The sequence below is a fragment of the Drosophila mojavensis genome, unplaced genomic scaffold, assembly GCF_018153725.1.
Source record: "Drosophila mojavensis isolate 15081-1352.22 unplaced genomic scaffold, ASM1815372v1 contig_80, whole genome shotgun sequence".
Lineage (NCBI taxonomy): Eukaryota > Metazoa > Arthropoda > Insecta > Diptera > Drosophilidae > Drosophila > Drosophila mojavensis.
This window is the reverse complement of record NW_025318906.1, coordinates 6,510,242-6,533,425: the sequence shown is the minus strand read 5'-3', so window position 1 is coordinate 6,533,425 and position 23,184 is coordinate 6,510,242. Positions and strand designations below refer to the sequence as shown.

Sequence of the window (23,184 nt, the reverse complement as noted above, 5' to 3'; positions counted from 1 at the left end):
AAAGAAATGCTAATGAGCTCTAATGCTAATTTCCCGAGCAGCCAACAAGAAAACTAGGCGAAATGTGAAATGTGAAAAGTAAAATGCTGTCCAATGGCTGCTCTATTTGTGAGCTAACTGCAAAACAAAAAACAAACAAAAAATATATATGTATGTATATATATATACATACAAGAAACCACTACATAGTGAAACAAAACAACAACAAAAGCTGACCCAATTGAAAACAAGTAAGAAAATTATGCTGAGTGACAATGACTGACTGCATAATACTCGTTTAGGAAAACTAATTGTATGTAGATATTCGCTTCAATATTAAAGATCTTTAAACATTTTAGGGATCTGAGCATGTAAAACTAATCAAGACTTGGCAAGGCTTCGTGATTGCAGCACTAAAATCTTCTATTGCCTCATGTCTGCACTATTTTCCAAATAACACTAACCCTGTATACTCTCTTTACTTCGTAAACATGCACACAAATGGCTTGTTTAGTGGGTTGCTCTAGATATTGTTGGCGTTTGCTTTTTGAACGACTTTAAATGGTCGTTTAAAAAGCATCAGAGACACGAAAGCAAAAACGGAGAATCTGATTAGGACTTAATGTGGATTTAATATAAAAGCTGATTACATGTCATGCATGTAGCAAATATAAATATAAATAAATATAAATAGGTGCTCTTTACATTAATCTAATTAAGCAATTATTTATATGATTTATTTATTAAACAATATTCATTGCGTTGAAACAATTCATATCATTTCTCTTGCCCAAATTGTAAAAATTATGAGATATATTTTTTTAATGAGTTCATATTTTCTATATATGTAATGTAATATGTTGTATATATGTATAAATAAGATTTTTTATTTATTCTATTTATATTGCTAAATATATTTATATGTATAATAATTTTCTTTATATTTTCTATACACAACAATTATCTAAACTATGTGTTGTTAAATAAATTTCTTGCTAAAATAAAAATTCAGCTTTTATTTTATTTAACGATTACAATTTCAAATAACTGTCTTTCACTTTATGTGTATATATATATAAAGCTCAGCGTTTATTCACGCCTTTCTTTCATGTAGCTTTTTAATTAAAAAATCAACAACTTCGCCCGCTTGAGTTTATGTGAAGTGTGCACTTAATTACTTTTTAATTTGTTAATCAATTGAAACGTTCTTCAAACTCATTTATTTCGAATTGATTTACTTTTGATTTATATGTATATTTAATTTGATTTTATTTTTATTTTTAATGTGCTTAAGCTTAAATTGATTTTGCTATTTACAGCCAATGATCATTTGAGCTGATTTCATTTATTTTGAACTGCAGCATTAAACTGTGTGGAAAGTTTTCAATGGTCAGGCAAAGTCAGGCGATTGGCAGCAGATATGCGAAACGTGTATAAAAAATATATATAGATATATCCATATCAATCTTATATAGTAAATGAAAATGAAGGTAGCTAAGAACACCCCTAAAGGTTAAGAATATATGAATGAATGTATATACGAATGTATATAATGAATGTATATACATATCTGTAGTCTCATGTATATTCATTGCTTGACCTATAATTTTATTTAAGCCTAGATATTATATTTCGATATTAAATTTATATATCAGCTACTTTTCTTCCGCCCAACTTGGACAACTTATATAAATAACAACACAAATTTTGTTATTACATACATTTCACTGGAGTTAAATTTCTTACAATACAAATATATATGTATGGGTGTATATGCCTCAAAAATGTGTATAAAGTAAAGTTAGGTTTACCTGGCATTACCTGGCTTGGCTTTGGCTTTGGCTTTCGCTTCAGCTGACAACTTTAAGCGTCACCCTCAACAGGCAGCAACACCAAGAAATATAGACAGACAGCCACACGCTGAGAGTGAGAAAGAGATAGAGATAGAGAGTGAAACAACGCGCGGCAGACCCTCGGCTTGCCTTCACTTTGACACTGAAGTGTCTAATTGCATGTGTATTCCTTTGTCGGCGCACCTGACAGGTGTCCGTGTGTGTTGCTATGTGCCACAAATTGCATGTGTTGGGCGCAATTCTTTTGCTGCAGCTTTCAAGTGTGCCACAAGTAGTTCTGACAGCGGGCGCACAAGAAAAATAATATATACACACACACACACACAAACACATACACACACATATACACATATATATATATAAAAGATATATGTAATATGTATATAGACAGCTTTTGGCTTCACATCAAAGGTGGCGCCAGTGTTGGCTGTCAATAGTGCCACGCCCACACAGTCAAATGGGATGTCGGACGCAAAAAGTTTACGACAACGCGATTAGCTCATGTCGTTTATTTTGGCTTTGGTGAACTTTACTCGGCATCGGCTCAAGTGCAACAGAATGTGGCAAGAGCAAAAAGGGCCACGAGTGGGGCGCGATGTGGCGTGGCAGAGCAAAACTACGTTGGCAATTGTGCACTGATATTCGGTTACAGTGAGCGCGTTTCCTCTTGCTGTCTCATTCACTTTCCTTCTCTCTCTCTCTCTCTCTCTCTCTCTCTCTCTCCTTTCTCTCTCTGTCTCTGCCTTTCACTGCCCCTTTAAATGTGTTATAATGCAGCAGCTCAGCGAGCTTCGAGCAGCAGCCAAGTTTAATAAGATTCCCATTTCGTTTGGCCACACGGCTCTGCGGCGCAGAACTTTCGTAATTCTCACAAACTTTATTCCGTTCGTTTGAGTTTCGTTTTCATTATACACTTGTTTCAATGGTATTATAACTATGTCGCGGAATTTGTAACAAATAAAGGAAGAATTTAAGGTGGAAGGGGCTGACAGTTGTTTAACATAGGATGTTTTATGCATTCATATCATTTTATATGAGTCTAGAGCGTTTGTGTCGATTTATAAATACTTTGGCTTGTCTGTAAGCTTCTTTAGACTCAGCTACTACGCTAGACTTCATCTTATATAACACTCTGATTTATCACATGGCATAATTCCTGGAATTACCTAGATTCAGCTTTAAATGTGCTCCAGAGCTAGTTCAGGGTCTAAAATTGCGAGTTCAGCTCCTCTTTAGCCTCTTTAGACAATGGTTCCAAGAGTAAGTCTTAGAAGTGAGCCTAGACTCGGACATAGACCTAGACCTACACAGCTTGAGATGGTATATAACCTAGATGCCTGAATACTCAGCTATAGCTCGAAGCACCTACGCTAGACTCAGCTTTAGTTCGAACCTCCTCTAGAAATAGTGTTAGGTCTAACTACTATTTATATACTCTGCCGTAAGAGCCAGATCTTTTTGATATCAGATTCGCAAGCCCAAGTTCTCTTTATTAATTTTTTTTTCTTATCCTCATACAAGTCATATATATATTTATATTTTATTTTAGACTGTTTCACTCACAAATAAATATATGTATATTTTTTAAACTCATTCACGGCCGTTAGAGTATTCCATAGTCGTTTGTCGCTCTCAATGCATTTTCCTTTCAATTTTTCTTCAGGTTTACGTGCATTCGTACTCGTACCATTCGTTTGCGCTTTCGACTTTGGTTTCGGTTTGCAGCTGCGCTTAAATTTGACTTGCCAACGTACTTAATTGAATTGAAAACTTTGCGCTCAAGTCAATTTTCGCAATTAGTTCGCTGAACAGCAGCAGCAGCAGCAGCAGCTTCATCTACTGGCAACAGTTCGTGCAGCTGTCATTGGCATTTCCTTTACATCTCTTTCACTCTTTCACTCTCTCTCTCTCTCACCCCGCTATCAATGTCTCACTCTAAAGAATTAGTACAACTTCCTCAACAATTGCAGGCAACGTCTTTGTGATAGCTGCCATTATACTGGAGCGCAATCTACAGAATGTGGCCAACTATCTGGTTGCCTCACTGGCCGTGGCTGATCTATTTGTGGCCTGCCTCGTGATGCCCCTTGGCGCCGTCTATGAGGTGAGTACCCCAGTTCTTAGCTTAACTTCAACTATAACAAATTGGTCCCTCATGTTGATGGCTAATTAAGTTGCTTAAGAGTTTTTAGCTGTTGGCTTCAAAGTCAAATTTCAACATGCCAAACCCATTAGAGACTTGGCTTGATTAGTTTAAGGGGCAAACTATCGATTAGCTCATCGAAGCATTCGACAGTTGTATAATGTACAGCTCTTAATATAAAAGATACGCAGAGAAAGTAATCTCACATGCCAAACTCTCTAAACTATTGGCATACTGATAGACGTAAACAATCTATCGATAAAAACCAGACAGGTTTAATTACGTTACTTGCTAGAAATAATTAATTTATTGATTTGAAAGCAGCTCAATTTGAGATATACTCAATTTATATAAATTCTATAGCAAAACTATCGATAGTAAAATCATAGTTTGATACTATCAATATTTTCATAATTTTTTCACGATCTATCTATCTATCTAGTACCTAAGACTTCGATTTTTGTCCAAGATAGTCTGTGTTGACTGTAGACATTATATGGAGACTATCGAAAATAAGCAACAATATATCGATAATTTTATCTGTAATTTTAGCAGTTATCAATGAGTGTTTTAGATTTACAATAACTAATTGAAGGTTATCGATAAAAATCGACAAGTTTCAGATAAATAGCATATCGATAGACAAGTTTAAGATCAATACATTTTCAATAGCTTATAGCTTTTGCTAAAAGAGGATATTTAGGTTCTTCCATAACAAAATCGATAAATTGGAGATAAAGTCTATCGATAGTTTACTGTGCATATAAATACTACATTTTCAATTTTCGATGGCAGCTAGCTCAATAATCGATATAAAAAAAATAAATATGGCAATCATAAAATAATATTTTTCCAGTTAAACATTTTAAATTTAAATTAAAGTTATAAACGACTCCAAGTTTAAAGCTCAGCAATCGCTTATCGGAACACTTTTTTTTTATCGATTTTTAAGTACCACTAGACACAGGCTTTCAGCAAGCACTGTCTAAAATGTAGCTCAAGTTTTGCTGGCCGAACAAAAGCTTGAACGTACAACAACAGTCAAGGCATCAACGCTACGCTCAATTGTCGTCCTGCCCAGCGGGGCGAAGGCTTTGGCCATTTAAGGACAGTGCAATCGTTGTTTGCACAGTTATTAGATGACATTATGGTCAGGCCTCGCTTGAACTCCTCCCCAGCGTGACATCAATTTTAATAAGCCATCAACTTTTATTGTCTTTTTCACTGGCACTTGGAGACCCCTAGCCATAACTTGATGTGCCCTCTCTCTCTCTCTCTTTCTCTCCCTCTGTCCCTGCCTCTCTCTATCTGTTTGCTTATCGCACTCACAGATCAGCCAAGGCTGGATTCTTGGACCGGAGCTGTGCGACATTTGGACCTCATGCGATGTCCTCTGCTGCACGGCATCGATTTTGCATCTGGTTGCCATTGCTGTCGATCGGTAAGTAATTACATTAAGAGAAACTCGACCAGAAAAAACACACACACACACACACAAGTAAAAATCAACACATTTTGATAAACGACCCACAAAATCCACTTGTAAGCGGCGTGTAAAACAAGGCTGGATACAATTTTTAGACGGGGAACTGAAAAAAAAAAAAACGTGGCTGTATTCTGTCAATATGTGAACGATAATGTATGTGTGTGCGAGTGTGTGTGTGTGAGCTGAGCAAATCAATCAATCAAGTTTTTAGCATGTCAAATCTCTTTACAAATCCACTTGGCAACAAAACGAAACGCACATTAAGACACATAGCAAAAAAAAAAAAAAAAAAAAAAGAAAAAAGAAAACACGAAATAAATAAAGCAAAGGGAATACGTGCAAGCACTTGAATAATGTGCAGGATATATTGAAAATGCCCTAGATAAATATTTTTAGAATTCATCAAATTAGGAGAAAGGGTCAAAATAAACATTTTTAAGTTGCCACAGCAACGATAAAATATCTATATAAAAAATGTTTACAGAAAAGATCAAATTTGTGGCTGGCTTACAGAGAAAAAAATATTTTGTGCAATTTATGTATGGATAAAATATAAAAATATATTATAATGAGAGAAGTTTTTTACATATATTTTCTATCAGACTTGAATCATTTGTTATTATTTCTTTAAAAAAATATTAATAATAAAACAAAATTTTTTTAACCATGAAAATTTGTACAAGAAAAATAAATTTTAAAAAATTGTGTATAGCAAAAGTTGTTTTAAAAAATAATAATACGGATTCTTTAACTCAATTATGAAAAAATATATAAAAAGTGTTGTTAAACTAACTAACATAAAAATAGAAAAAAAAAAATATTTTGTATTTCAATTCTTAATATAGTAAATCATTTGTTGATAATTGTCTTTTGTCGATTTATATTATTATTCTTCTTCTTTACTTCATTTCTTGTCTGTTAATCAGCAAAAATTTAGAAAACTAAATTGACATGAGAAAAAGTATGTACTAGAACATTTTCTTAATTCAAATTTTAAAGTATTTCTAAAATACTAATTTATTTATATATTCTGCCCATTTGTGTCGCACAAGCAAATATTTTCTATAAAAGGGCAACCGAAAGCCTTACGAATCCTTTCAAATTTGCTGTGATATTTGCAAATATAATTGAAGCTATTATTAGCTTTGCCCTAGCTTAGCAATTTGATTTAGAGAGCCGCTTTGACATAATGTGAAATGCGATTTCCATTCAAAACCAATTCACAAAACCATTCACAGTGAGCAGCCAGCTGTTGTTCACAATCGATATATGCCCAGCAAGCAGAAACCGCGTCCAACTGTCGCGCAGTTGAAATCCAGTGCGTGTGGCTGTGACTGTGTATATGTGTATGTGTGTGTCGAAGTGTACGTGTACGTGTGTGTGTGTGTGTGTGTGTGTGTGTGTGTGTGTGTGTGCTGTTAATATGCTTTGCCATTTAGGGTTGACAAATCCATAGGCTGTGTTTACGCTTGCCTGACTACGTGGCTGCCAGCTGGCCGTCTCGCCTCCTGCCACATTATGGCTATATCAATTTAAAATAAATTCTCACTTATTGAAGCGTATGGGGCATGTAGCATGGCTCGCTGCATATCATCAATCAATTTGCTGCAAACATTTCAATCAATCAATCGTATTGAGTGGAGCGACAACACAATCCAAGCCCCAACCCAAACTCAAACCCAAACCCATATCCAAACTCAGCCAACACTACAAACGGTAAACGAAATGAATTTCATTGGCAGCCTTTGAAAAGCGAATCCAATGCCCAATCGGCATTTAGTTGGATCTTTGTGGCTGTTAGGCATATTCATTAGGCGAAGTGCTCAAGGCAATGCCTCAATGTCAGCTCATTTCAGCTGCAGTTGACGACAATAGGGGACAACAACAACAACAACAAAAAAGTAAACATATACAAGTATGCTTGGCACACTTAAATGCACACTGGCGCACGGCGCGTATACGTAATGTGCGCAAATTAATGCAATGGGCCGGAGCAGCAGCAGCAGCAGCAGCCACAGCCACAGCAGCCGTTGCAGTGCATTTAATGAACACTTAGCGCACCCCAAATTAGCAGCAGCAGCAGGAGGAGGAGGAGCAGCAGCAGCTGGAGCAGCAGCAGCAGGAGCAGGAGCAGCAGCAATGCCGCTTGAGCCACAATTTGTTGGCCATGCCACAGGGCCTATGCTCAATGCCATATTGTTCGCTCTTGCAGTTGACTGCCGTTAGAATTTCACAATTTTTGCATGGGACAACATGTCATTGGGTCATTAATTGGCTAAGCTGCGGGTCAAAATGTGTTTCCAACTTATTTGGTGGTTTCAATTAGCGCAGCCAGCCAGAAAAACAAAGCAGCGGCCGCAGCGCCAAACCAACAATAAATTATGTAAAATACAATACAAACAAACTCGCACACACACACACTCACACACATACTCTCCCATATATGTATGTGCAACAAATTGTATTTATTTTTTAGTTACGCACAGGCAATTTCAATTATTTTTATGCGCACGCGGCGTATGCGCATACCAGTTGCAGCTCATTAAAACTAAGCTTGGGATTTGTAAATTGTTATTAGTTTTGCACTAATTGATGCATCTATCTATTTATTCAGTTGGCTGCGGGCTGGACACCAGACGAGATTTTAAACAGTATGCAATTTTATATTGATATGCAGCGGGTGCAATTAAATGAATTAAAAGTGTTGTGGGTGGACGTGATGGAGCGAAGACGATTGACGAACATATTTAGAGCAAATTAAAGGTCACAGTTTAAGTGAGAAATGCTTGAATATTATCAAATGGGTAGCTCTCATATAGATGAGGAGCTGTTAGAACAATTTGTTTATACTTTATTACTTTTCTACTTAAACTTTTATCTATTATATTATTTAAATTCGAGCTGAGGAAATATTGTCTATTTTTAATTTTCTCGATTTAAGAACAAATTTACGAATTTTGAGTTTTATGTAGCATATGTCTCATATCCTTCACTTATATCGATGAAAGTTGAGGCATTCTGAATGCTCACTTAATTTTCGACAGCTGTTTTGGTTCATCTACGATTTTTGCCCATTCTTAAATACAACAAAAAAGAGCCTGTAACTAATTTCATAACCAGAACAACAGCAATGCTGCGGCTTAGCCTCAACCTTGGCCCCCTGGGACCTTTTTCATTGATTTCCCATTAAAGACAAACGTTACAATTTGATTGAGAAGATAAAGATGGCATTGAAGGGGAAGATTGCAAGATTAGATCAAGTTGCTTTGATGTTATGAAGTGCTTCGAGGCTTAGAAAAAAAATGAAGTAGTCATAACAGATGCTGACTAATGGGCAGATGGACAAATAGATTTTCATAAATAAATACAATTTTTTTTTTTTTTTTTTTTAATAAGAAGAAAGGGAGTGTAAGTATGGTATTCTATATATTCTAACCAGTAAATTAAGAAATTGCTAATCTCTCTCTCTCCCTCTCTCTCTCTCTCTCTCTCTCTCTCTGTCCTAACCTAAATTCGTCTTACAGTTTATACTTTTCACAACCCTTATCAATTTTTTTAGAATTAATTGGAAATTTGAAATCTTAAATCTTACATACATTTTATGTTACTCTGACAAATTTGCAATTCACAACCAATTTCCATTCAATAGTTTACCTGCTTGCATATGCCTAGTTTCTCTCTCCCAACATTGTCCAGTTTCTAACAGGTATACATCGATTCACATTTGCCTATTGCCACCACTATTGGACTTAGATAATTCTGGGCGCTGATTTGGCTGTCAATTGGGCAAATTGAAATGCTGGCTGCGAACCGAAATTGCCTGTCAATAAATAAAGCCAAGTGATGCTTAGATTTCGCATGCATATCAATCAGTGGCATTCAGTTGAAATTGCCCAGGCTCAGGGCTCAGTCCAAGTCGACGTCGACTGAGGCTCATTTTTGCCACGGTATTTGCCTGTCAGCTGGACGCCAAGAAATTGAAGATGCTGCCATGAAGTGTGCGGGGGGCGGGGCGAGGGTGGGGTAGAGGAGGCATGCCCTATTTCATATTATGATGAGCGCCACTCAAAAGTATGCAAATGAGCTGCATGACAGCTACGTTTCTGCCTCAATGGCAACTCATTGTGTGAGGCGACATAGGGCACGAGGGGTCGCCGGGGCGGAAGGGTCGAGTGAAGCTTGCTCCATGATGAAACAATTACGAGAAAATTCCCTGGACTTCCTGCCAAAGGCAAGCCAACCCAAGGCATAATATACTTTACGAGTATTTGCTAGTTGTCACTTGATATTTAAAATAGAATTCAAAGCCAGCTTTTACTTATCACCAAATGGAATGAAAATTAATGTGCTTTTAAGCAAGACGACTCGACTGTGTGTGTGTATGTCTGTGTGTGTGTGTGTGTGTGTGTGTGAATACAGCCTCCGCTGTAGCCATTGCTGCCGTTTCCGTCCCAATCTCCGCCATTTACTTGTTGTCAAGCGTCTGTACATTAATAAATTAAGTTTGTCAAACGATTGTTGGGCTGCCCTTTGGGGCTGTTGCGCCCGCATGATAAATAGTTGCTGGAAATTCGACTACAATAATAATAATATTTGCAAGTATTTGTCGTTACCGACCAGCAGCAACACAGCAGCAGCCGCCTCGTTGACAAACAGTCGTCGACAGGCATCTTCCAGCCTAACCCACCCAACACCAACACCAACTCCAACTCCGCCTCCGACTCCAACACCCACGCCTCACTCACAACTCGTTCTGCTGCTGTTTCTATTGCTCTGGCTCTGCGCTCTCAACGTTGGAACGTGCGCAACGTTGCCAAGTTCATTTTCCATGTCAGTAATTTTTAAGCAATTAAGACAAAGTGCCAACAATATTTACGAAACTGCGAGACAAGAAATAGCAACAGCAGCAGCAGCAACAACAACAACAGCAACCGAAACTCATGTCCAGCGCACGGCAAAAACCCCAACAAAAAATACTCTGAGCACAATAAAAGCCTATGACACGATGTCCTCTACGAACGGAAGCGCCAAATGTTGGCCATAGCAAGTCAAGCTCGACTAGAGGATGCCCTGTAGACACTGCACTTCTACGTAGATTATTGTAAATTAACTAAACTAATTATATTTGATTACTTTGTATATTAAAATAATTATGTAATTATATAAATAATCATGTATATCATTATTAAGTGTATATACATATATGTATATATATATTTAAAATTTTATTCATTTATTTATTGAATTATTATTATATGTATTTTAATTGTTTTATAATTAATTTATATATATTTTTTTTATTTCTATATATTATTATAATTTATTTATTATTTATTATTTATTTTTTAATTTTTTTTTTAGCTTTTATGCTTGTCCTTCAAGCCTAATCTAAATATATTTTTCATAAATTTTGAGTTATTGCAAAAATATTTTAGATTTATATTCTTTAAATATTTAGGCACACATATGTCAAATTTCAAATCTTTAGCTTTTATAGTTTTCAAGCTAGACACATAAAAGAAAACAGCTGAAATGCTCAGCTGACAGCCTGGGAACTGCAAGCTTCGTAGACTAACACACAGATGGCGCTGCAAGATATATAGAATCCAAATATTTTTATAATAATACTACAAACTTAGCCCATACCTATTCTTAGTCAATATGCTCTTCTTTAGCCAGCTTCCATGTGCTTAGGGTATAAACAACAACGACTACTCTAGGAGCAACAGAAAATGGCGCATGGTCATTAATCTTTATGCCTTTCGCTAGCTGCTGTCATTGCTGCGGCTGCTGCTGCTGCTGCTGCTGCTGTTGTTGCTGCTGTTGCTGGTGCTGTCGATGGCGCTGTCAATGCCGAAATATATGCACATACAAAACACTTATACATACAGACTACACACATTTATATAGAGCGACCGCATCGTGAGCATTCAAGTTGTGCATAAATTTCATGCTCTGCAGCATGTTGCTGACGTCATTATTAGTGAAGCAGAAGCAGAAGCAGAAGCAAATGACAAATGCCCAGAGCCCAGGGCCTGGTCAAATATAACGTGACTTCCACAACAACTGGGAAAAAAGCCCATGTAGTGCAGTTTAGGCCAAACAACATGGGTCAACAGTTGTGGGCAGTTGTTGCTCGTGTTGCCGTTGCTGTTGCTGTTGCTGCTCTTGTTGCTAGTGCACCTGACACATTCAATTAAATTTCAATTATGTTGAACACACATTTATTTATTTATACTTTGTTTTTCATAAATTTGACCATTTAGCACTTAAAGCGTAATTACATGTTAATATTCGTAGAATTTGGCGTTCTGCACGCTTTGTTGCCTTAACTGCAAATGCCAGCAGCAACATCAACAATTACAACAACAACAATTGCTGCAACGACCACAAAACTGTTCCCCATCTGCACTTCGGTGGTAGCATGTGTTATTGTAATTGCTCTTGTCACAGTGCAGTTTTTGTACTTAGTGGCACAGTGAGTGCAAAAAGTGTGTGTACCAGAGAAAAATACATCGATATATGTTTCAATAGAATATCAATGAATACTATTTATATTTAATGTTTTGATATAATAATGTTAGGATTAAATTTATAAAATTTTCTTATAATTGTTCTTAAATTTCAAATATGTAAAATTATTTAAAAGAATTAAAATAGTAATAATTTTAATTTTTAAAAATCGCTTTAGCATTTTTCATTTTGAATCTTCATCATAAAAAACAAAAAAAAAAAAAAAACAAAAAATAAATAAATAAAATTAAATTAAAATAAATAAAAATAAAATAAAAAACTAATAAATTAGTTTATTCAAAAGTTCTTTTCAAATTCTTAAAATTTGCATTATTTTATATATTAATATTGCCTAAAATTCTCATTTAAATTTCTAGTTTATTTATCTGCAAAAATTTCACAAGCAAAATTAAACTCTTCCAAGAGTTTGTCAATAACACAAAAAAAAAGACCAAATAAAACTTGAGTCAGACTCAAAGTTTTTCTATATATAAACGAAATATTATTAAATACAAAAAAAAAAAAAGGAGTACGACACAAAGGCATTTATATTTTTTGTTTTCTTTGTGTTTAAAATTCATTTCTGGCGCATAAATAAATTGAAATTCTGATGCTTTAAAGCACGTGCTAAGCTCCTCCGGTTAAACACACAAAATCTTCTTATCTAAAGTCAAATGCCTTGCATTAAATTTGTATTAAAAATGTATTTATGTATATTGTTTTTTTTTTTTTTATATAAGTATATTTTATATGCCCATACACATTTATGGAAGGAAAAATTTTCTAAATATATCGAGACTTGTTTAAAAATAACTATATGACTTATACATTAACTGCTTGCAGACACTTTTCTATTTGGCACTCCCTGTGATTTTTTGGCCTTTTCTCTAAGTGCAAATGAACATCGTTGTTGTTGTTGTTGTTGTTGTCGTTGTTTTACATAATTTGCGCGCTGTCGCTGGACATTTTAGCGAATGGCGCTTAGACTGCGCCAAACCTCAACCCATAACACCAGACACCACACACACACCAACACACGCACATAATGCTGTGGCTTTTAGCCCTTACCACACAGTGTTCATGTGCAATTTAACCGTTAGTAAAGTTTCGTGTATGTGGAGTAATTTTTTAATTGCGCCAGCTTTTTGGTGCACACTGTGGGGCAGGATTCATACATTATATATGTATGTATGTATATATGTATGTATGAATGTATGTATGTATGTATGTATGTATGTATGTATTTACAACGAGGCTAAACAAAAGCATAACCTTAATTAAATTGCTAGTTAAACAAACGCATTTAACAGTATAATTAGTTTTCATGCCATAGCCAGAGCGAGAGTGAGAGAGAGAGAGAGAGAGGGGAGAGGAGAGAGACAGTGAGAGCAGCGGAACATGAGGTTGGCATTGGAATTACACTTCATTTGCTTTGCACATTTGATTTCACAAAACCAAAATGCTCAAATTCATATGTGTGCCTGCGTGTGTGTCAGTGTGTGTGTGACAGATACACACACACATACACTTGGTTGGTTAATGAGACAAAGCTGGCAAACATTGAAGCCGGGCAATAAAACCGAATATGTTACTAAGACATTTATGTTATCTGCTAATGCCTAAACAAACACAATTCACACACACACACACACACAAACACAGACACTCACAGAACACAATGCTTAATAGTTGTTAGTAGATTTGCAATGAGGTGTTTGTTACATTTAAGAGCGCCTCTGTCTGCAAATACACTTCAAGCCAAGTTCATAAAACAAATGTTAAATATTTCGTGTGTTGTTAGTGCTTTCAATGTGTATGTGTGTGTGTGTGTGCTTGTGTGTATTGTTGCTTGGCTTGAGAAGACATATTCAATCTCGATTAGCAGAGCTTGACATAATTCTAATGATTTATGTATTTGCCAGACAACATTACAAAATGCCTCAATCAATATTTGCAGGCCACAACAGCAGAAGCAGCACCAACACACACACTCACACACACACGCATACACAGTTCATGTTTGTTGTGCCATTTAAGCTATAAACTTAATTATGCGATGGCTGAGCCAAGTCCTGGATTATTTACAGGCCCCAGAGAGTGAGGGAGTGAGAAAGCATTAGAGTGAGTAAGCGTATATGTATTGGCATTCACAACTCAATTAAGTTGCAGAACACACATACAGCAAGAAACAGAAATAGAGACAAAGACAGAGATAGACTGAGTCTAAGTACAGCAGCCGTAAATACACTGGGAAAATTGTTCGCTAAACCACATTTTTGTGGTTAACCAAACTGTCTCTTTTTTTTCGTGATTTTTTAATTGTTTTGTTTTGCTTGTTTTTTTTTCCACTAAAATGTCAAGAAGAAAAGCAATTATAAGGCAAACATTTCAAATGTTTTCATTTGCGTATGTACAAAAAATAAGTGAAACTTGGGTCAAAGCGGTGCGGGCGGGTTGAAGTGGTGCAAACCGCATTTAAGATGAATTACAATTCTATAACTGTCACAGAGCGGCTAACCCAAATATCTATGTAGCCGTCACAGGCAGTCTGTATGTGTATGTGTTTGTGTGTGTGCGTAATTTAAATTTCGAATTTGTAAAAGTCGCATAAATCAAAATAATGGTGCTTGGGCTGCCTGCCTGCCTGCTGCCTGGCTAAATGATTAATCAGTGCGAGAAAGTAAATTGAAATTCAAATAAATCAAATGAGAGACAGACTCGCCTGTGGTTACAGCGCTGCTCTAGCTGGCCGACAAAGCCTTTTTGCAGAGGGCGTGTCTGCCCAAGACAAATGGCACACAAATGAAAAATTCTCAACACAAATTGAAAGGCTAACCATAAACTGCATTAAAAAGCTAACGAAAATAAGAACAAAAAATAAAGAAAATTTAAAAAAAAAACGCAAAAGGTGAGCTGAGTAGCTGATCGTTAGATACCCTGTAAGTTAATAGAAATTAAAATGGAGTTTTTATAGTCTAAAATAAATTAATTGAAGGCTACCGGAAAAAAAACGCAAAACAAAATTTTTAAGAATAAATAAAAGGTAAGGGTGAGCTGAGTAGCAGACAGTTAGATACCCTGTAAGGTAATTGAAATTAATATGGAGTTTTTGTAGTGGATTAAGTATGGATGGATTAAGTGAAAGCTAACGAAAAAAATAGAGAAACATAAATAAAAAATAAAAAAAACAAATGGAAAGCGAAAGGTGAGCTGCTTAGCTGATTGTTAGATACCCTGTAAGTTTATTGAAATTAATATGGAATTTTACTAGTCGAAAATGGCTTAAGTGAAAGAAGTTTAATGATGTCTGAGACCAAGTGGACGCCTGTTACATACCCTGTAAGCAACTTGAATGCCATGAAGCCGTTCTCTAAAAACGTTTAGCAAAAAAAAAAAAAAAAAATTCAGGTTGAATCACTTTAGTATTTAAACTCAAGTTAACAAAGGAAGACCACACCATAAAAACACAATTCACACTTTAATAGATTCATTGATCACACCCTAAACAAGCTGCCCACACAGGGTATTTAAAAGTGCTTTGAAAAATTAGAGAAAAAATAGAGCCCAAATGAATATTATTTATTCACTTGCAATTGAAAAGTTTGCGGTCGTATTAAGCTCTAACTTGAGCATGCTTAGGCATATGCATAGAAATACATATACACATGTACATGTACAGTAGGTATCTATGTGTGTGTGCGTGCGTATTTGTGCACATTTGTAGGTTTGTTTGTATTTAGTTTTGCGTTTAGCAGAGTTTGCGCACGCCGTGTGATTAATGGTCGGTTTACGGTTTGTACCACAAACTTTTGCCACCGGAAAGGAAACTTGGCCAAAAAGCCGCAGCTAAAGCGAGCCAAACACACAGACACAGACACACACACACACACGCACACATAGCACAACAGACAAGCAACAGAGCAGCATTCCAGAATTGAAGCCAACAAGCCAAAAACTGTAGCACTGCTGTAAATCCATTGTTAGCCAAAAAAAAAACAAAAACAAAAAAGAAGAAAAAAAAATTACATCTGAGCATTTTCACAAATTTTCCGCACAATTTTGCCCGCTGCACAGCGGGTGCTCTTGACTTGGCTCTGCGACCATCGCCAGTTAATTAGCTTGACTGCATTTTTTCTCATATTGTCAGCTAAGAGTGTCCTCCCCTAGGGCATCTGGCTTATTAAATATAATTGAGCTGTGCCTTAGCCCTTTGGCTAAATTGTTGAATTTTCCTTTGGCTTAAGATGCCCAGATGCATTGAAAGTTTAATGCGAAAAGAGGGACAACAGCAGGTAGCAGCTAGACAGGCAGACAGACGGACGGACAGACGGACAGACTGCAATCAACGCACTTGACTGCATAGAGCGTCTGCTCCTGAAATTGAGGCTGAGGCTGCAGACAGCAGCTGCAACTGTAACACCAGCTGGGCGTGGCGCGCCTCTATCTGCTTGGCTTTTGTTTTATGTTTTTCTGCTTTTTTTGCAGTCCTGCTGTTGCTACTGTTGCTCCGCCTTGCAATTTACATAAGATTCCTGTTTTTGTGCCATAAATTATAATTGCTGTCCCCTTATGACTGCACGCACTGAGCAGAACCGTTCAGAGCAGACGGCACACGCACACACACACACACACGCACAGGACACATATGCGAGGCAGCGGCCTGTAATCAACATGAAGACGCATCCTGTGCCAGCTGTGCGCCCAGTAGTAAAGTTTCACTCACACACACAAGAGTCGAAACAATAAACAAACTATAAAGGCAATGCAACTGCCAGCTGATCAACTAGAATATACTCATTAGGTATATGAAAGCATAAGCATATAGAATACTGAAAAGTTCAAAATAATAAAATATTATATTGTTGCCAAGTGAGTTTTCTAATATTTATTGCTAAGTAACTTAAACTAATTTAATTCTAGCTTTTTTAACAATGAAAGCCGAATTTCAGTGATCTTTTAATACAAATAGGCAACATTTAATTAAAAATATTCAGTACTTTAAGTAAAGCCATGAAACTAGTTTACATAATTCTATAAAAAAAAATATTAAAAAAAATACCACAAAAAAAAATTTAAAAACCTTATATTTTAAGAACTTAAAAAACGTGCAGTTTTATTTTAATCAAATCTTAACATTTGTTTGCCTTAAAAAATTCGTTCTAAAAACTGTAACTAGACTAAAAAAGTCTGTTATTTTTTTTATTAAATTTTTGTAATCTAATTTTAAAAATTCTTTGTCCCTCTTCATGCCTTTCTGCCAAACCTCAGTCTACAAACGCATATACCCCACAGCAAGAACATACACGCTCATAAGCATATGTACGCAATTTCTGCTCATATAAATTTGTAAAAGGAAAAGAAGAAAACATAAATTATAAGTGACCAAAAAAAAAAAAAAAAAAAAAAAAAAAAATAAAGCCAAGAACATAAAAACTTGATTAAAATTTATCATTACAAGGAAAAATGGCATAAGAAATGTAATATATAAAGCTAATTTGTGTGCTGCAAAGGGACTACAACTTCAGTTGTTAATCAACACTGGCTGTGTGCTGGCCCAAAAGGCGAGACTAGACATGGAAAGAGTCTAAAATGCATTTTTATAAAATTAAAACAAAATATAAAACTGGAAAAGGAAAATACAGAACAAGTTTTAATCTAAATAACTAATGTGTGTGTCAAAGCAAGGCTTACCCTGCTGCTCAACACTGGCAACGTCCGAAAAAACGGAGTTAGAATTAAGCTTTAAATTTAACATGCTAAAATGGTGGAGCAAAATTTAAAATTTATAGGCATTTAGTGTTGTAAAGAGAGTTGCAAACTACTTGATTCTTGTTGTACAGCACTGGCACAGTGTTAGACAAAGAAAATATAGCTTTGAACTGCCATAATAATAATGTTTATGATATTTTTTAATTAAAAATATAATATACCTATGGATAGGTGAAATGAGTGTTGTAAAACAAACTAAAGCATAAAGCAATTTGCCAAAACTGGCGAAAAAAAAACCTTAAAGGTCATATTCGAAACTTTATGCATGTTTAGGTATATATGTAGGTATATCTAATAAGACTGCTAGCTGTAAAGAGAATTGAAAGCTATTTAATTTGTTGTTGTACAACACTGGCACATTGTTGGCCTAGAGTTAAGTGCTGTCTGCGCGCATGCTGGACCGCCAGGCAGGCCGTCAGGCAGTCAGACAGACAGACCGACAGACAGACAGACAGAAAGACAGTGCGCCCGGTTGCGTGGCAGCCAGCTGGACAGCTGGCAACCTGTGGGGCAGGTCGCAACAGAGCCCGCAGCAAATGCGCAAGCCACGTAAGCATGTTTTAAATTGAATTTCGCTGTAAGCCAGACGCGTAACAGAGAGAGAGAGGGAGAGAGTGAGAGGGAGAGAGGGAGAGGGAGAGCTAGAGTGAGATGGAGGGTGAGCTACTAAGGGAGATATACTGAGCCGTTCATGTCAGCATAACCGACGCAACGCCTCGACTCTTAGCACATAGCAAATAAATTGAGGATACATTAAAAAATTGTAGCACCATGTTGTCTCTCTCTGGCTGCCTGCCTGCCTCCCACCTAATAAGTTGGTTAATACGAGACTCGCCTTCAATGATGTCCAATAATATAGCGCAAAAAGATTTCAATATTTCAATGCATTTATTATGCTAATTGATTTCGGGCGACAGCCAACGCCTGTTTGTATTATTATGAAAATAATCGTCATAATCATAATAAGAGCTATAAAGTGCAAGCGAGTGGAAATGCATCACTGCTAGATACCCTGGAAATCATTTTGGTGAAAGATTCCTGGGGAGGTAAGGTTAAAGGAGAAATTCTAGGTGCAGGTATACAAAACTCTTTCGCGGACTCAAAATTAAAATTAAATTTCGTTATCGAACTTAATCGAATTTGGAGTGAAATTATCAATATTTTCAGGCAAAATATTGTCTTTTGTCTCTAGCTCTTAAAGTTTCTCAACTCAATAGTTAGATTCATCTAGATCAACTGAACTGCTTAACTTGATCAAGTATATATGTATGTATATGCACGCTTTTTCTCTCTATCTCTGTCATATAATATACCCAATCATTTCATTTATCATGGGTATACAAAAATGGCTGCGTATAAAATGAAATTAAGTATCAATCATACGACGTGTTGAACCATTGGAAATTGTAATTAAAATATAACTGAATATGAAATATTTACAGATATGAATACAGACAATATATGAATACATATATTCATGTATATGTTATATGTGAATTATATGCCATAATCAATAGGTAATTAGGGAATTGTTTTAGCGAAATGATGCTGAAAGCCGATTAAATCAAATTGAAGAACTAGAGAGCAAAAGAAAAAAGCTACTAAATAAATTAAGTAAAGAACAGATCAAATGAGCCGATTTCTAATACACTGCAGGAAAACTAAGATTTCTTATGAAATGATATGGTTCATAAGTGATATTTCTCTCAGTTCGTTCAGACTCCTTCTAAATTGAAATTTGTATTTAAAGAGCTCCATTTTATAAGATATTTAATTTAAACTTCTTAAATCTTTAACGATCTTAAATCTTTAACTCCATATATAAAAAACATTTAGGCAATAAACTAACATAAATAGTTCAATATTTTTTTATGATCTTTTAGGCCAAGGCCAATTTGAATTTTATTTCATTTTTATTTATTTATTTTTTTTATAATTTATTTCATTTTTTTTTTTTAGCATCTTCAACTCAGTTTTTATGGTTACAACTTGCAACATTTAGTGCTTATTATTGTTTTTGCCAACAGACGAACTATAGAAAAATAGAAATAGAGAGAGAAAGAGGGAGAGAGAAAGAGGGAGAGAGAGAGTGAGAGAGAGAGAGAAAGTAGGCAGTTGTTCGTAATTTGCAAAAATTTAATCATGCCACCAGCTGCCGCAGGGCGCAGCAACAAAACAAAAACAAAATAAAAACGACGAATACAATACATAGCTTCAACCCGGTGCCACGCCCACAGCCCACCATTTACATGTGCGCCTGTTGTAGCTGTTGTTGTTGTCGGCCTCCATCTATTGTTATTTGTCTAGTGTGGAATGCATTTTTGTATGCCACGTTTTGTTTTCCATTTTTGTCTTTTGTTCAACCACTCTTTTTTACCACTTTTTTTTTCACAAAAAAAAAAAAGCGCAAAATATTGTAAACTGAAAAATTGCTGTCGTTAGCCGCAGGTAACAAGCGTAACAAAATTTTTACCTCGAAATTGAAAAATTGAAACAATAGCTGAACGTTTTACAATAAGAGCGTAATGCAATCGATTAGCCACAAATACAAAAAGACTATATGTGTATATACATATACATACATACATACATATATATTGGTTATATATATATTGGTCCCATGGACAACAAATTCTGGTCAGTGCTGAATACTCTTTAGGGGCAACAAACAGATTAATGCTTAAGCTATAAAGAGAACTTTGCCTGGGCTTAAGCTTAAAGTATTATTGGTATACATGTATATAAATATATATAAGACACAGTAGCAAATAGAAATTAATGAGAAAAGATATGCTAATAAAAAAAAAAAAAAAAAAGAACTCCAACTCATAGCTAATATTTCTCATTATTAAATGCCTTACTAATTAAATTCCTTTCCACAACAAATTCAGAAATTCCTTCAACTATCCCTAAACAAACTGCCTTGCGAAGTGCCCAAACCCCTGCAACCATTTGTCAAAGCGCATCAACTAAAGATTAAACGACTATAAAAAAAAGAAAAAAAAAAAACAGGCATTAAATATGCAGTTAACCGCTGTCAGCAAAACAACAACAAGGCAACAACAATGATAACAACAACAACAAGTCCATAAAACAAATATTGACCAACACTCGACATTATAAAATTTCAATTAATTATGAACAGCTTAAAAGTTGAGCTAAATTAATTTGATTTTTCACTTTTACTCAACCTCCTTTGTTTTATGGTTTTCATTTTCATTTTCATTTTTGTTTTTTATTTGTTTTTATGATTCAGCTTCAATAACAATTTGCGCGCAATTTCGCCGAGTCATGAGAATTTATGAACAGCGTGTGACAAATCATAATTGAAAATGTGTTTATAAATCCCAATATATAGATATAAATATAGAATGCGAGACTCTAAGCCCAACGCTTGGCGTGGCAAATTAGGCGAAATGTTAGCTGGAATTTATGAAAAGCAAAAAAATAAATAAAAAGCTAAAAAAAAAAAAAAAAGATTTAAAAAACATGGCAAACGCATCAAGTGAGAGTAGCAAGAGTAATGGCTTTTCTGTGTGCTAGGCGCGCATTTTTTAAATGCATTAAAAAAGTGTTACACTCGAGTGCCGCACATTTATCACACACCCATACACACACACGCACACCCGCACACACTTACATAATGGAAAAATCGCATTTAAATTGTTTGGCGTACAATAAATTGTTATAATTCATCAGGCGAATCTCTGGCCTAGCGACGCGAGCTAGCTGACTGTACTTGATAAATTGATTGACTTTAATTCAATTCAATTGAATGGCGGACCTAACAAATTTATGGCATACAGCAAAGGAAAATGCAAAGGAAAAGAAGAAAAAATAATAAGAAAAGAAATAAGTCTCAAAAAAAAATGTGTGACAACGCGACGTATGAGTAATATTGCCAGGAGTCGACAACGAGTCGTATGCGTGATATCGCATTGCATGACAGGCACTTTATTAGCTGGCGCTATTAATTTGCATGCGAGACGCATCAACAACAACGCCCTCCAAGCCCCACCCACAGCCAAAAGAAAATTGTAATAAAATTGCTAGCTCCGCCCTCCCAAAAAAAAAAAAGCAAAAAGCACAAATAAGAAGAAAAAGGAAAAAATTGACAGCAAAATCAGAAAATTCCATTAATTTTAAGCAGTCAATCAAAATTGCCAACTTGAAGTCGATTATATTATGCTAATGAAAAATCGTATAGCAGACAGTAAAGGAGGCGTGGCAGCCCCACTCCCCAACTCTGCTCTCTCTCTCTCACTCTCTAGCTGACCCAGACACAGCAGGTGGCAGCTGTCCAGACAAAAGTCATCAACTATCAACATCATTCATTATTATTTATTATCGATGAGGCATACGAGACGCACACTTAATATTGACTTACACACATACATACATCAAGATATACATACATATATACATGCTTCCACAATCATTTCTCATAAACAAGCTGACAAACTGACTGCAGCTGCTAACACGTGTTTGCCATTTGACATTTGCCCCGGGCTCTGAACTCTTTGAGGCCAAAAAGCATTTGGGAATAGCTCAAGAAAATCTGTTTATAAATGGATAAAAAAGAAAATATATATATAAATAATAATGAAAGGGTTTTTTCGTAGAGCAAAGTTTATGGAAATCGTGGGCTTTGCGAAAAGTGGAGTAACTTCATTTAAATTCCTTCTCAGAAAGTTTTTCGATGTCCGCCTCTGCCTTGCTGATTTGCCTCTTATGCTTCTGCTCTATGTTCACTTCCTTCTCCTGCCATTTATCAGGAAATGTTTATCTAGTTAACTGCTTTTAATCACAGAAACATTTAATCCAAACATTCATCAAAGTCAACATGATTTCCGCTATTTATAAATTATTTATTTATATTTTATATAAAGTTAACTTTATGTAAACACACTTGATTATTTTATGATTAAATTTGTACTTAAAAAAAAAAATGTTAAAGTATTCCCTAGTTGAAACTCTAGCAAAAAAATTATACATTTATTTTTCTGATTTGCATTTTTTTTTTTTTTTATGTATTCCCTTGTTGCAACTTAATAGCTATAATTATTTGTATATGTTTATATCTTTCACATAAAAAGTATTCCCTAGATTTGTCTACATATATTAAGTTTAAGGAATACCCTTAATTTGATTTTAATAAGAATTTTTGTATTTATTACTGGGTGTTTAATAGTCTGTTGTAGTTTAACTAATAAATTGCTTTTTTTTACATTAGAGGTATTCCTTACTTCGTATATATTTATCAGGCAGCGCAGATAACATACAATTAATGACATTCCCTACTATTGATATATATAAACAATTCTTTCATTATTTTTCTGTGCACTGCAGAGTATCATTAAGTCGATCATTTAGCACTTTACTGAGAGCTAACGACCCATCTGCATGGTTAGCTTTTAATTGAGTGCCTTTTAATTGAGTTT

The 23,184-nt window shown here is 35.4% G+C and overlaps 1 protein-coding gene across 2 annotated transcripts in view; it reads left to right on the top strand.

The window, feature by feature from the left end:
* The window catches only part of LOC6578951 (5-hydroxytryptamine receptor 2A), an 88,176-nt gene that overhangs the window by 42,106 nt on the left and 22,886 nt on the right, over positions 1-23,184 (top strand). For both annotated transcript variants that reach the window (XM_015163386.3, XM_002004812.4), the window contains exons 4-5: positions 3,803-3,936; positions 5,307-5,416. In XM_015163386.3, coding sequence (XP_015018872.1) covers positions 3,803-3,936; positions 5,307-5,416 — 244 coding nt within the window. The remainder of the gene's footprint in view (positions 1-3,802; positions 3,937-5,306; positions 5,417-23,184) is intronic.